Here is a 13,842-nt window from a genome sequence, read left to right on the forward strand (position 1 = left end):
CCACTAGGCTATCACGCCGATCATGCAACTAAATTGCACTGCAATAATCCTGCAAGCCGCAATTTTCCACCCTCTGATTTATAGTGATGACGACGACGACTTCGTTGGCGCTGATGATGTAATAGCCTTTGGGGCAAGATGATTTATTATTTTCATTATCGGTGTGACTGCCCTGTTCAGTCGAAATCATATTCAGAAGAATTAATAATAATAATAATTTTAATAATAATAATTATTATTATTATTGCTGCTACTGATCATGGTATTTCATAAATAATAGATGATCATGAACACCATCATCACTCCCCACAGCATTTCTGATCGCTTGCAAGACTGGAGATATGAAAACAGTTTGTTCTGTCTTTTTTTCCTTCGTTCATTCATTCGTTCATTTTTTCGTTTGTTCGTCGGTTCATTCGTTCGTTTGTTCATTAATTTGTTTGTTCATTTGTTCATTCATTCGTTTATTTATTCATTCATTTGGTTGCAAAAATTGAACATGACCAAAGGCAACCAACCGGCCAAGATTGTAAAACATTCATTCATTTCTTTCATATGTATTCATTCATTCAATTATCCATGCCTTCATTCACTCGCTCACTTATTCACTCACTCATTCGATCATTCACTCCTACATTCTTTTCTTCCTTCATTCATTCATCCAGTTGCAGAAGTTGAACATAACAAGGGAGAACGCGGAGACACGGGACAGCATAACGGGAATGACAGGCTTGCACTATGCCTGCGTGAATGATCATCTCAGAGTCGTTCAACACTTGATCGCCAGAAGTTTGCTCATTCTTTCATTCTCTCATTCATTCATTTTTTCATTCAATCACTCGCTCATTAGTTTCTTCATGCATTTGTCCATGGATAATAATTATAATGATGATGGTGACGATGATGATGATGATGACTTTTTTTTATTTCAGCTCCCACCTCAATTTACGACGTTGTAGACAATTTGAAGTAAGTTGATATCATCATCACCACCACCATCATCATCACTACCACCATCATCATCATCATCACTACCACCATCATCATCATTGCCCCCATCATCATCATCATCATCGCCACCAGGAAGCAGACGGCCCTCCACAAGGCCTGCTCCATTGTTAACCGCAAGATCATACTCACGCTCATCATAGCCGGATGCAGATGCTGCATCCGAGATGACGAAGTATGACGTCACCATCATTTTCATTATCAACATCATATGACGTCATCGTTATTAGCATAATCATCGTCGTCTCGTTCGTCATACTAACACGTTCCTCATCATCTTTGTCGTAGTTCTCATCACCATCATCATCATTACCATTATTATTATTATTATTATTATTATTATTCTTTTATTATTATTATTATTATAATTCTTTTATTATTATTATTATTATAAGGGTTTCCTCCCGAGTACATTAGCCCTGCAAGCGAATGATGTTGATCTTTCAAAATTCATTAGAAGTTTGTTTCTGTATTTGTCTCAGTTTGTCTGTCTGTTTGTGTGTGTATATATGGGTATATTTATATGGGTATTTGTATGTACGTGTAATCTGTGTGCATGTTGTGTTTGCATGTGTGGTTAGTATGATTGTTGTGTCATTTTTCTTGAAGGCTGTTTTTTATTAGGTCTTGAAAAGTTCGTTTTTCCAGTCTATTGAGCCACCATTACCATCGTCATCATCATCACCATCATAACCATCATCATCACCATCATAACCATCATCATCAACATCATAACCATCATCATCACCATCGTCGTCATCATCAGGAGTTGAGTTGCAGGAATGTCGAGACATGGGTCAGAACATGAACATGTTCGGTGCGGCAACTGACAACCAGTGTTGTTGATGACGACGATGATGATGATGATGATGTGGTGATGATGATGATTGTGTGGTGACGATGATGATGATAATTATGTTAATAATAATCATTTACCTCTTAACTTTACCATTATCTACGCGTATAAATTTTTTAATAATGTTTGATATTATTATTATTATTACATAAATAATAATTATTTTTATTATTATTATTTTGTTGCTGTTGTTGTTGAGGTTGTGGTTGAAACTAAGGCCCAACAGACAAATTTGGAGCGCAATAATTTTCCTATTTCATTTACACACACACTGACACACAAGCAGATGAATCTCACACATTAAAAGTTTTTTATTTGTAATAATAACAATAATTATTATTATTATTGTTATTATTATCGTTTCTAATGATTTTGTTGTTGTTGTTGTTGTTCACTCGATCATTTTTCCGATCTCAACCTTTTTCCTCTTCCGCTCTGTTGTATCGATCGTATCGACTCATTTGAAACGAGACAAGCCTGCAGATGTATCACCATTCGAAACGAAACTGCACGTACACGCACACAAACACACACAGTTTAGATAGCTTCAAGGGTTTTATGCACACAGCTGTTAATTATATAAATTTTAAAAAAACTTTAATTTGTGATAATAATCATCAATAATAATATTTTCAGATGACGTTTCTTATGCATTTCTAATTGTAATCAATGTGATAATTGAACATCGGTTTGTGTCTGTTTATGTACCTTTGAATGTCTGTTTGAATGTATGTTTGCATGTATGTTAGCTTGTGTGTATGTTTCTATGTTGTTTAAATCAAATTTTATCATCGAGTCAGTGAAATTTTGTGAACTTTTTTCTTAAAAAATTTTTTGATAATAAATCGAAATAAATAATTATATAAATCGTGTTTTTCATTTTTATTTAATAAGTAAATGAATGGATGAATGATCGCATGAACTGATGCATGAATGAATTGATGAACTGTTGAATGATTGGATACACGTTGGAATGGAGAAATTAAAATTTTCATCCAACTGGAAGTGCAGATTCATTCCACAGATGGCTCGCCTAAATCATTTTCGCAATTCACAGTCGTCTTCATCGTTTACATCTTCATCATACGCCATCTTCTTCATCATCGTCGTCATCATCATCATAGTGGTTTCATCATTATCAGTTGAGAGATAATTCCTCTTCTGTTCTCTTTCCAAAATTGATAATAATAAAAATAATAATAAAAATAACAGTAATTATAATAATGAGGAGAATAATAATAACAAGGGTGTTGACGCTGATGAAGATGTTATCATCTTGCGTGATGAATACATTAAAATCATGACACTCGAAAGCAAGCGCTGGATTGCATGGGTCCGTGGTAACATTTTTTATACACGCACACAAACACACACATACATACATACATCATATATACATACATACATACAAACACACATACATACAAACACACATACATACAAACACATACATTCAAACATAGATTGAAGGCTGCTGTCTGCTGGTTCCTTGAGCAACATGCAGCTGGCCTGATCAATAAAAGATGTGTTCACTGTCTCATAAGAAGCTGCGGTAGTAGTAGTTGTTGTAGTAGTAGTGGTAGTAGTAGTAGTGGTAGTCGTAGTTTAGTATTATTATTAATATTAGCAATAAAGTTGTAATTTTTTAACTAATCTTCTCGGTACGTTTATAATAAGTGAGGATGTTTTTGTTGTTGTTTAATGATGATGATGACGACGATGATGAGAAGGAGGAAGAGGAAGATGTTGTTTCTTTTTCTTCACTTTATGCAGTTGTATTAATACAGTTTGAGACAAATGCATGCGTGCATGAATGCTAATATATTTCGCGGAGGCATACATACATGCATACATAGATACATACATACATAGATACATAGATACATGCATACATAGATACATACATACATAGATACATACAGACATACATACGTACGTACGTATTTTTCAAGTTTTCAAAAGAAGCAGACTCATTTACAGAATATTTTTCATAGCATAACCCTTTCCTAGGTGCATTCAACGTCAGCTTTGCGACCAATGCTGAATAAGTTGGCGTTTTTTAGGCTGTTGTTGGTCAGTTTAGCACCAACTAATGGCTATAATTAAACATATTTAATAAAAATATATTATAAAGAATAATAATTATAATTGCTATATTAGTTGAGTTTCTTGGAATACATAGTTTAAGAAAGAAAATGTGGATAGATGGATGGACGGTTAGATGGATGAATGAACTGATGAATAGATGGATTGTTTGAAAAGTCGATGGATGAAGAAATGGGTGGATGGAAAGATAAATAAACGAATGAATGAATGAATGAACGAATATAGATTGATGGACGAAAGGATAGCGAGGCAAGTTTTAGAGATCCTGATGGAATGGAGAGTCAATGAATCCGATGAATGAACCAGATGTCAGATAATTTTCGGTGGCCACATTAACAACAACACCGTCAACAATATTAACAACAACATTGTCATCAACATCAACAACGACAAAACCATCATCTCTTAAATGGATTACAAACATCAAACTGCTTCATCTATTTTGTTCTACTAAGCAGCGGCAATAACAATTATGAAAGTAACAATAGTTTGAATACGTGGCCAAAGATTGTTAAAAATAATTTGGTCAACTTGTCATTCATTTGATCATTGATGTCTGTTTATTTCTCTACAACCAATCAACTGATTCCCTGCAGCCAATCACAGCAATCCATCAAACTATTCAATAATTGCTCATCATCAAACCAGCCAATCAGAACATTTTATTCAACTTAACCGGCCAATCACGTTTCGTTTCTGGCATGGGCAACCAATTATGTGCGCCCTGGAAGAAGGTCTACCAAGATGATGACAACCAATGGACGCCCAGGAAGGATTCGCATCTTTTGAGGTGTGTGTGTGTGTGTGTGTGTGTGTGTGTGTGTGTGTGTGTACTTGTAGATGATGGGGCGTTTGTTATATATTGTGTGAACGTGTTTGATTTCAAACATATTGAGCCAAATCAATCAAAACTGGCCAACCAATGAAAACAGACTGTGGGCGGAGTTATTTGAGGTTCAGGAGGAAGACGGAGAGATATGTTGGAGCAAGTTGTCGGATGATGTTGTACCGATCAACATTACCTGCGTCCAGAACAATCCACTGGCCATCTTCCAGATCACCGCCTACAACCGACATGTCGAGAAGATATTTGACGTCAAACTGACTCAACCTGGTTCGTTCGTTCGTTCATTCGTTTGTTTGTTGTGTGGTGGTGGTGGGTTCTCCACATGCTTCTCCACAAATGTTATGAATCTTACGGTAAGTTTAGTAATTGTGCTCACAAATTTGTGGCTCTTTTAGTGCTACCAACGATTTGTTCTCATCATTTCATTCAATGTTGAACTTTCACATCATTATTTTCTACAGTTTTTTATCAATAATTCACCAATAATTTATCAAAATTTTATCACAAATAATTCAGTAATAATTTTTCAAAATTTTACAAATAATTCATCAAAAAATCTGTCGAAAATTCGAGACCAATTTAACAAATATTCAGCAATAGTCCACTAAAAATTCGCCAATAACCCATCAATAATTCGTCAAAAAATTGGCGATAATTGGCCACAATTCAACGCCCACCGACGGCCGCAGGGACTCGCATAACTCAGGCGTCCGAATGTTTCGTGCACTGGAAGGATTCGAAGCTGGATCACGAATGGGGACTCAACTTCACCACTCCAACTGACGCCAGGAGATTCAGAGAGTGCTGCTCTGTATGTTTCTGTTGTTGTTGTTGTTTTTGCTGCTGCTGCTGTTGTTGTTGTTTCTGTTGTTGTCGTTGTTGTTGTTTCTGTTGTTGTTGTTGTAGTTGTTATGTTTTGTTGTAATAATGTTTACTTGAACATACATACATACCTACACACATACAAACATACATACATACAAACAAACATACATACCCACACACATACAAACATACACACACATACATACTCACAATCATGCCTGCGTGCAATCGCACACATACTTTACATGTACACATACACACATGTACAAACAAGTGTACAGAGCAGCTGCGTGGCTAGTGGTGGGTGACCTTACTCTCTCTTTCCTCAATCTCTCTCTCTCTCTCTCTCTCTCTCTCTTGCATATATTTTTTGAAACTAAATTATCTCTTCCTCTCTCTTTTATTTTCTCTATCGCCCTATCACTCTCTCCCTCATTTTATATTTCCGTCTTTCAATCATTTTTGTTACCATCATCACATCACATCATAACCTTCACAACCATCTCCACCATCATCACCATCTTCTTCATTATCACGGTCATGACGCCAGCGCAATCAGACGAGTAGAAAGTCAGCTTCGAACCCCACCTCCCCCGTGGTTCAACCGAGGCGAGCCATCTCCTCCCCGGAAGAACTCGGCAGTCATGATGATGATGACGGAGGAGTGTGCGTAGGGGGTGTGGGTGGGTCCATTTCAAACTACCAAGGGGTGTTCGGCACGGAGGATGATGTTTCAAGTCATTACAGTCACGTTTCAGGTTGGCGTTTCTTTCCTCATCGCCATCACCATCATTATCTTACTGTTTTTCCCCAGTGACGTCATCATCTACGTCATCCTCACCAGGAATAGCCACAGCTCCAAGAAACTACAATAAGAACAGCTGCAACAGACAACAACAAACACAATCCATGTACTCAACAATGGATGTATACAACAACAACAACATCAACAACAACAACAACATAAAAACCATCAACAACATCAACAACGATTGTGTTAGCAGCAACAATGAATCATACCGCTGCGAAAATATATACTCGAAAATAACTCGAAACCCACAGCAACAACAACAACATCAACAACAACAACAAAACATTTTCTCTGGCACGTTACGTCATCCAGTGACGGAAAAGTTGTACCTTGCAAACAACAACAACCTCAACAACAACATTAACAACAACAACATCATCAACAACAACAACATCAACAACAACAACATCATCAACAACATCGTCAACAACAACTTTTTAGATAAACCCGTGCATGGCAACACAATCAGTTCTGGGCACAACAGGTAGTAGTTGTTGTTATTGATTGTGTTTTTGTTGCTGCAGTGTTGTTGCTGATGTTATGCTAATGTTGTTGCCTTAAGGTAGATTTTGTGTTGTTGTCAATTGTATTCCTGTCATGTTTATTAATAACAACAAGGATGGTTGTTCATAACTGGCACCAAGAAACAAACATACAAACGCATCTGGAAACACACATACAAACTAACAAACATACACACATACAAACATACATACATACATACATACATACAAACATACATACATACTTACATACAAACATACATACAAACACACACACGAACGTACAGAATGAACAGCTTAGGACATTATATCAATCACGGAAACAAAAACTTTGATGAAGTATGCCGATGTTACATTTGTATTAACTTTGTATATTGGAACTTTTTACATACTTTGTTGTGGTTGATGTTCTTGTCAAAAATTTTAAAATTTATCATCTGAGGTTTAAAACCACGAATTGACTGTTGTCTAGATATCTGTTGGATAAGTTTCAATAAGAATCGAACGTAATTTTTTAGAGGATTCAACTTCTTGGTTGTCCAGCGATGTATTTAAGACAAACTCAAAGATATTTATTACCTCTGATCTGCAGTTTTATTTCATGCTCGTTTCAATTTTTTTTTTCGTTCATGTATTAACTTATGGCGTTTTAGAGATATTTGTTTTAATAACACTTTATAAACTCGTTATAATAATAATATTAATAATAATATTAATAATAATAATAATATTAATAATAATAATAATGAACCACAAACACTAGCTGTCGTCGGCAATGCCGCCAAAGTACAACTATCTTTCAAAATCATTGAAAAACATTACCTGCTCCCCTGGTGCAAAGTCAGTATGTTTGTTTGTATGTTGATGTCTGAATGTGTGTGTATGTTTGTACGTTGAGGTTTGCTTGTATGTATGTATGTCTGTTTGTATACATGTTTGTATACATGTTTGTATACAAGGTTATGAATAATTATTGTTTCTTCATTTTTTTTTTAAATTTTGCAAAAATTCAAATTGCAGTTTTCAAGAATTCTGCAGAAATAATCGAGAATTTCATAACACAACAACGCACTACAACAACAACATCAACAACAACAACAACATGTCAACATCAACAAAACCAACAACAACAACATCAACAAAACACGCCGAGTTAAGACAGTTTAGTAGGGAACCGACTGTTCTAAACTTCAACAGCAGCAACATCTTCAACAACAACAACCTCAACAACGATGATGATGGTTGCGATACTGTCAACAACAACAACGCAACCGACTCACATCTAGTCAGTCAATTTGCCAGACAGCTCACACATTCTATCAATCAATTTAATCCAATCAACAACCGCAACGACGACGACGACAATGATGGTGATGCATCTGGTGTTGATGGCGGTAGTAACAACAACAATAACAATAACATCTACAGCTCGTCGACAACAAAATCGTTAAAAAGCAGCAACAACATATCAACATCAACAACAAAAGCACAGCCACTGAAAGACAGTTTATTTTCAATTGGTTTCGACAGCAACACCTTGAAAAGATTGCTGCAAGTTCTGCCTGATGTTACTCCGTTCGATCAAGTTGTTCATATTTATTAATTTATTTAATCATTCATTCATTAATTCATCCAGTCAGTCATTTTTTCGGTCGTTCATTTATTCATTCATTTATTTATTCATTTATAATAATTTTATAATTATAAATATTAATAATTTATTTAAAAAAAATTATCCGTAAACATCTCGCGATTAAACATGACCAGGCGAGTATCAGAAGCAAGTACACACTGACCTCTCCAACTGATAGTACAACAACGACATCAACAACAACATCAACAACAACCACAACATCAACAACAATATCAACAACAACAGCATCATCGTCGTCGTCGTCGTCAACAAAAATGTCTTCAACTACAACTTTCCCAACAAATAGTAAGCTATATAAACTTTCAGCTAGCACCATCACAATGAAATATTTTGTGCTTAATTAGCTTTAAGATCTCAGAATTTAATTGCAACAATCCTTTTGAACTAATTTTGGCTATAAAATTTAGTCGTATAATTTAACATCATCCCATCGTATCTGATGGGGTGATGTTTCATAATTGCAACCTCCTATTTAACAATTTTTAAAAATTTTCTAGCTGATGATGTTGTATCACAGTCGACCATTGTACCATGCACTTCAGATAAAACATCAACAACAACATCAACAACAACAACAACATCAACAACAACATCAACAAAATCAACAACATCAGGTGGTTATTCAGTCAGTTTGTTGAGATTAAAATTTGACCAAGCTGAATCAACAACATTAACAGCAGAAACCTCAACAACATTAACACCAACAATCACATCAACAACAACAACAACAACATCAGCAGCAACAAACGTGACGACAGCGACGACAGATGTAGCGTCCTCACCATCATCGCTTTCGATACTGAGTGTAACATCCGATGATTACCCCATAGAAAAGAGTTGTGGTGACGATGTTGACACTGGCGATGATGGTGCTGCGAATGATGGTGCTGGAAAATTTATAAACCATCAGAACGATGATTCTCAAATGATTGTGACGCCAGCGGCTGTTAATGATGATGAAACCAAACTTCAGCAACAACTTATCGAACATCAACTACAACATCAACAACAACAACATCATCAGCAACAACATCAACAACAACAACATCAACAACAACAACATCAACAACAGCACTTGTCATCGTCATCATCTCCTTCAGTTGTCAATTCTATCAAACAGCCAATCATGTCAACCATTAATCAATCAACTAATCATCATCAACAGCAGCAACAACATCATCAACGACAACATCAACAACAACAACCGCTACAACAACCGCTACAACACCAACAACAACATCAACTTGAAGGCTTAAGTTTTTCATCATCGTTCTCGTCATCATCATCTTACGCCACCAATCCAATCAATCAAGAACCCGCAATTGATAACAACGACAAAGTCCAGGTAAAACAACAACAACAACAACAACAATTTGTTAATAATATCGATTATAATAATAAATATTATTAATAACCTTGAAATTCAAACAGATTCCACCAATGAAATCCGACCTTATAGTTCCGCCCCTTGAAAGGCAAAGTGTTTTCCTTAGCAAGTGTAGCTCTGTAAGGAGAGCTGGGTTCGTTTATCTTTACAACAACTTACCGCATCTCATTAATGGAAGTTTAATACTTCCATTAGAAGTTTAATGAAATAACCCTAACCCTTTTTATATTACATACATCTAGCAGAAAAATTATCCCTTGGTGTCTTTCACGTTTTAATATATTTTCGGTAGACTCCAAACCGGCGGATTTTTGGATCTAGCTTAAGGAAACTAATCAAAGGATTTGACATTTATTTCTTTAAATTTTGTATTTTGGCTTGGTTTCATTGTTTTGACAAAAGTTTGCAATCTGTGTTACCTATCCTCTTCTCTGACTGCTTCTCAATCAAATACGAAGTTTTCAGATTTCAAGTCTCAACCGACAGCATTTTAGGAGCTCGCTATTCACGACTTTTACTGTATCATCAATTATTACTCTTATAATAGTAATAATAATATCATTATTATCATTACCACTGTTGTTGTTGTTAATGTTATTATAATTAATCCTCCTCCTCATCATCATCATCATGATCACCAGCTATCTTCTGGTAGCCAACCAACTGCTGCACAAGATGTCAACGATCACCATGGCGACGAACAACCAATGGGAAGAGTTCTACGTGTTGTTGAAGGGCGCCGCTCTGCATCTCCACCAATCAGAAGAGGGGGCACTTACGGATGAAGCCGCGCCCTGCCACATCATAGGTAGGCAACCTAACTGCAGTGTTGTCGATACCGAAGTATTACCGATACTTTTTAGTATTAGCTTTGGTACCGGCGATACTTTTGATGGCGCGTGTCAAACTTTATATTGCTCATACTGATTACTTAAACAAAAAAAGTCAAGTGGTTATATGTTACCATTGGTCATCTCAGATTTCTAAGTTTAGCGCAGGTTTCAAGCGGTAAATTTTAGATTTATAATTGAAGCTGTGATTTTATTTTGTGCAAACAGTTAATAAAAGTTGTCTGACTTTTAATTATTTTTCGACCATGAACAATTCGTCAGTTCTCATCGGATGCCTAGCCTACCCGGACGAGAACAGCAACAACAACAACAACAACAATAATAATAATAATAATAATAATGGTGGTGGTGGTGGTACGTTTGCTGTGAGCACCATTTTTGGAAACACATATCTGTTCAAGGTCGGTGTTATTCATCATCGTCAACATCAACATAATCAACATTATCATCTTCTTTATCATTCTTTTTCTAATCACTCACTCACTCATTTATTCACTCACTCACTCACTCACTCAGTCTGGATGTCCTGAAGAGATGCAAGGATGGATCGCCAACATCCACTCCGCTTGCATCAGCAGCATGGCCAGACAGATGAACAGATCGAATGTTTGCAAACTACTCAAGGCCGAGATACACAAACTTGAAAATAGCATCGATCTGGTGAGATTTTTTGGCGGTTGTTTTCTGTAATCATCATCAGCAACACCACCACTTTTTTCATCTTCATCATCATGGTAGTCGTTATTTCCATCGTCTTCATTCCAACCAACCAACCAGGATCTGAAGATGCGGAAGATGGCGAGCATGCAGTCGAACCTGGTGAAAGAGCCAGAGATGAGGTTAGTGCTCGAGAAGCAGATGCTGGAGTGGGAGAACAATCTGGACCGTCTTTACATGGAACAGTTCCAGCTGAGGTGTTACCTCGCTGCCCTGCAGGACCAACCACTGCCCAGTGCCAAGGTGCAGATGATGATGTTGGTGCCAATCATGATGATGTTGGTGCCAATTAACCGGTGATGTTATTAGTGGCTAATTGATTGAATGATTAGTTAAATGAATGAAATTATCAAAAACCTTTCAACAACAGTCCCTTTTGAGCAACATTTCAAAACTAGCCCGAACAAGTTTGGTCAGTTTGGGGGTGAGCAGTCCCTGCTCCTTCCACGCCACAATCTGTTCCCGTCTTCCCCTCACCCTTTCTGCCAGTCTGCACCTCTCCAAAATCACCAATCAGCAGCCACAGACAGGAATGTCTACCTTCAAAGCCGATGTTTCCACCTTTGGCTCGTTGTCGTCGTCGTCAACTGCAGCAGCTGCTGCTGCTGCAAACTCTGCGTCGTCAAAAGGAAAAGCCGCAAAGTGCCCACGACCGTTAAGTTTTCAAGCCGGGTTAGTGCTGCGCGCTCATTCATTCTTTCTTTCATTCATTCATTTGTTTATAGTTCAATTATTAACTGAAAAACTATTTGTTAAATAATATCATCTGATTTTTCAATCATTTGTTCATCCCGCCATCAACCTATCCTCCAAACAGTCCAGACAGTGAGTGCATATTGTTAGAAAACGAAAGTGATGAAACAAAAGTAGCATCAGCCTCATCCTCATCGCCTGGGGAAATTGGAAATCCCCAACAGTCCGAAGATGGCGAATCCAGCGTGGCTGTTTATTTGCCTGACGGACAGGTGAGGATGTCGTTGTTGTTGATGCTGATGATGATGCTGCTGATGATGCTGATGATGATGCTGCTGATGAGGCTGCTGATGCTGATGCTGATGATGATGACGACGACGATGACGGTGAAACAACCCCACCAGATCGTAAGGATAGGTGTGAACGAGCGAACGACCGCCTACGAACTGTTCGAATGTGTGACAACGCAGTGCCAACTCAACCCTGCAGTCTATTTCATGAGAGTGCAGCTGAAGTCGGCCACTGCAGCCAGTGCTGCTTCTGCTGCTTCTGAGACTGCTTGCTACAAGGTGGCTTGCTTGTTTGTTCATTTGTACACTCGTTCGTTTGTTTGTTTCTTCGTTCGTTCGTTTGTTTTCACTATATTGAAATATATTCGGCTTTCTGTGCTATACCCAGTATCCAAGTGAATGTTCTACCGCATAATTTAATTTATTTCTTCATTAATTAATTTCTTCCATTCATTTAATTGCATTTTTTCGTTGAAAGGTCCTTGAGAAGAACAACACAGTACTCAACGAGGTAGGCTTGTGTCTGCCTAATATTTCATTCATTCATGCATTCATTCATTCATTCATTTATGCATTCATTCATTCATTTATTCATTTATGCATTTGCTCATTCATTCATTTATTCATTCGTTCATTCATTCATTCACTTGTCAATTCACTCCCTCTTTTACCCAGGAGTACCAGAGGTATGAAGTATGCACCAAGTTGCTCTTCCAAACGGAAATCGTTCGAAACTGGAAAGAGAAGGACCTGGGTTTTTCCGTTGAATGCAGAGAGGATAATTTTAGCCACAACAACAACATCAATAATAACACCAATAACAACAATAACAACAACAATAACAATAATAGTAACAACAACAACAACAATCCAAATAATAATAACGACGACGATTTGAGCGTTTGCATCGTCGACGTAGCTAAAAATTCTCAATCGGCCTCTAGGAAAGGTAAATAATAATAATTATTATTATTATTATAATTATAATAATAATTATTATTATTAGCATAATTATTAATTATGCTTATTTTATGTTTTTAATACATTTTTGAAGGTTTACAAGTGGGTGACGAACTGTTGGTGATCAACGGCATGCTGGTCAGCGAGTTGGACATGATTTACATCGAGACGTTGTTGGAGGAATGCGATGTCGTCACTCTGACGCTGAGGTCTTGCAGGTGCATTGAACGGTTAGTTGGTCAGTTGGTTGGTCGGTCGGTCGGTTGGTTCGTTGGTTCGTTGGTTGGCTGGTTAATTAATCAATTAATTAATTAGTTAGTTAATAAATGAAAAA

The 13,842-nt window shown here is 37.0% G+C and overlaps 2 protein-coding genes across 2 annotated transcripts; both read left to right on the plus strand.

Moving 5' to 3' along the window:
* Positions 1-4,900: 4,900 nt before the first annotated feature.
* On the plus strand, positions 4,901-5,625 carry HELRODRAFT_127019 (hypothetical protein; the record flags this gene model as incomplete). Its single annotated transcript, XM_009023958.1, has 2 exons — positions 4,901-5,084; positions 5,507-5,625. Coding segments are annotated over 2 exons (303 nt in total), but the record flags the coding sequence as incomplete, so codon positions are not given.
* Positions 5,626-11,370: 5,745 nt separating this feature from the next.
* Positions 11,371-12,049, plus strand: HELRODRAFT_125554 (hypothetical protein; the record flags this gene model as incomplete). Its single annotated transcript, XM_009023959.1, has 3 exons — positions 11,371-11,508; positions 11,626-11,808; positions 11,936-12,049. Coding segments are annotated over 3 exons (435 nt in total), but the record flags the coding sequence as incomplete, so codon positions are not given.
* Between the last annotated feature and the right edge of the window lie 1,793 nt (positions 12,050-13,842).

The sequence above is a fragment of the Helobdella robusta genome, assembly GCF_000326865.2.
Source record: "Helobdella robusta unplaced genomic scaffold HELROscaffold_38, whole genome shotgun sequence".
In the NCBI taxonomy this organism is placed as follows: domain Eukaryota; kingdom Metazoa; phylum Annelida; class Clitellata; order Rhynchobdellida; family Glossiphoniidae; genus Helobdella; species Helobdella robusta.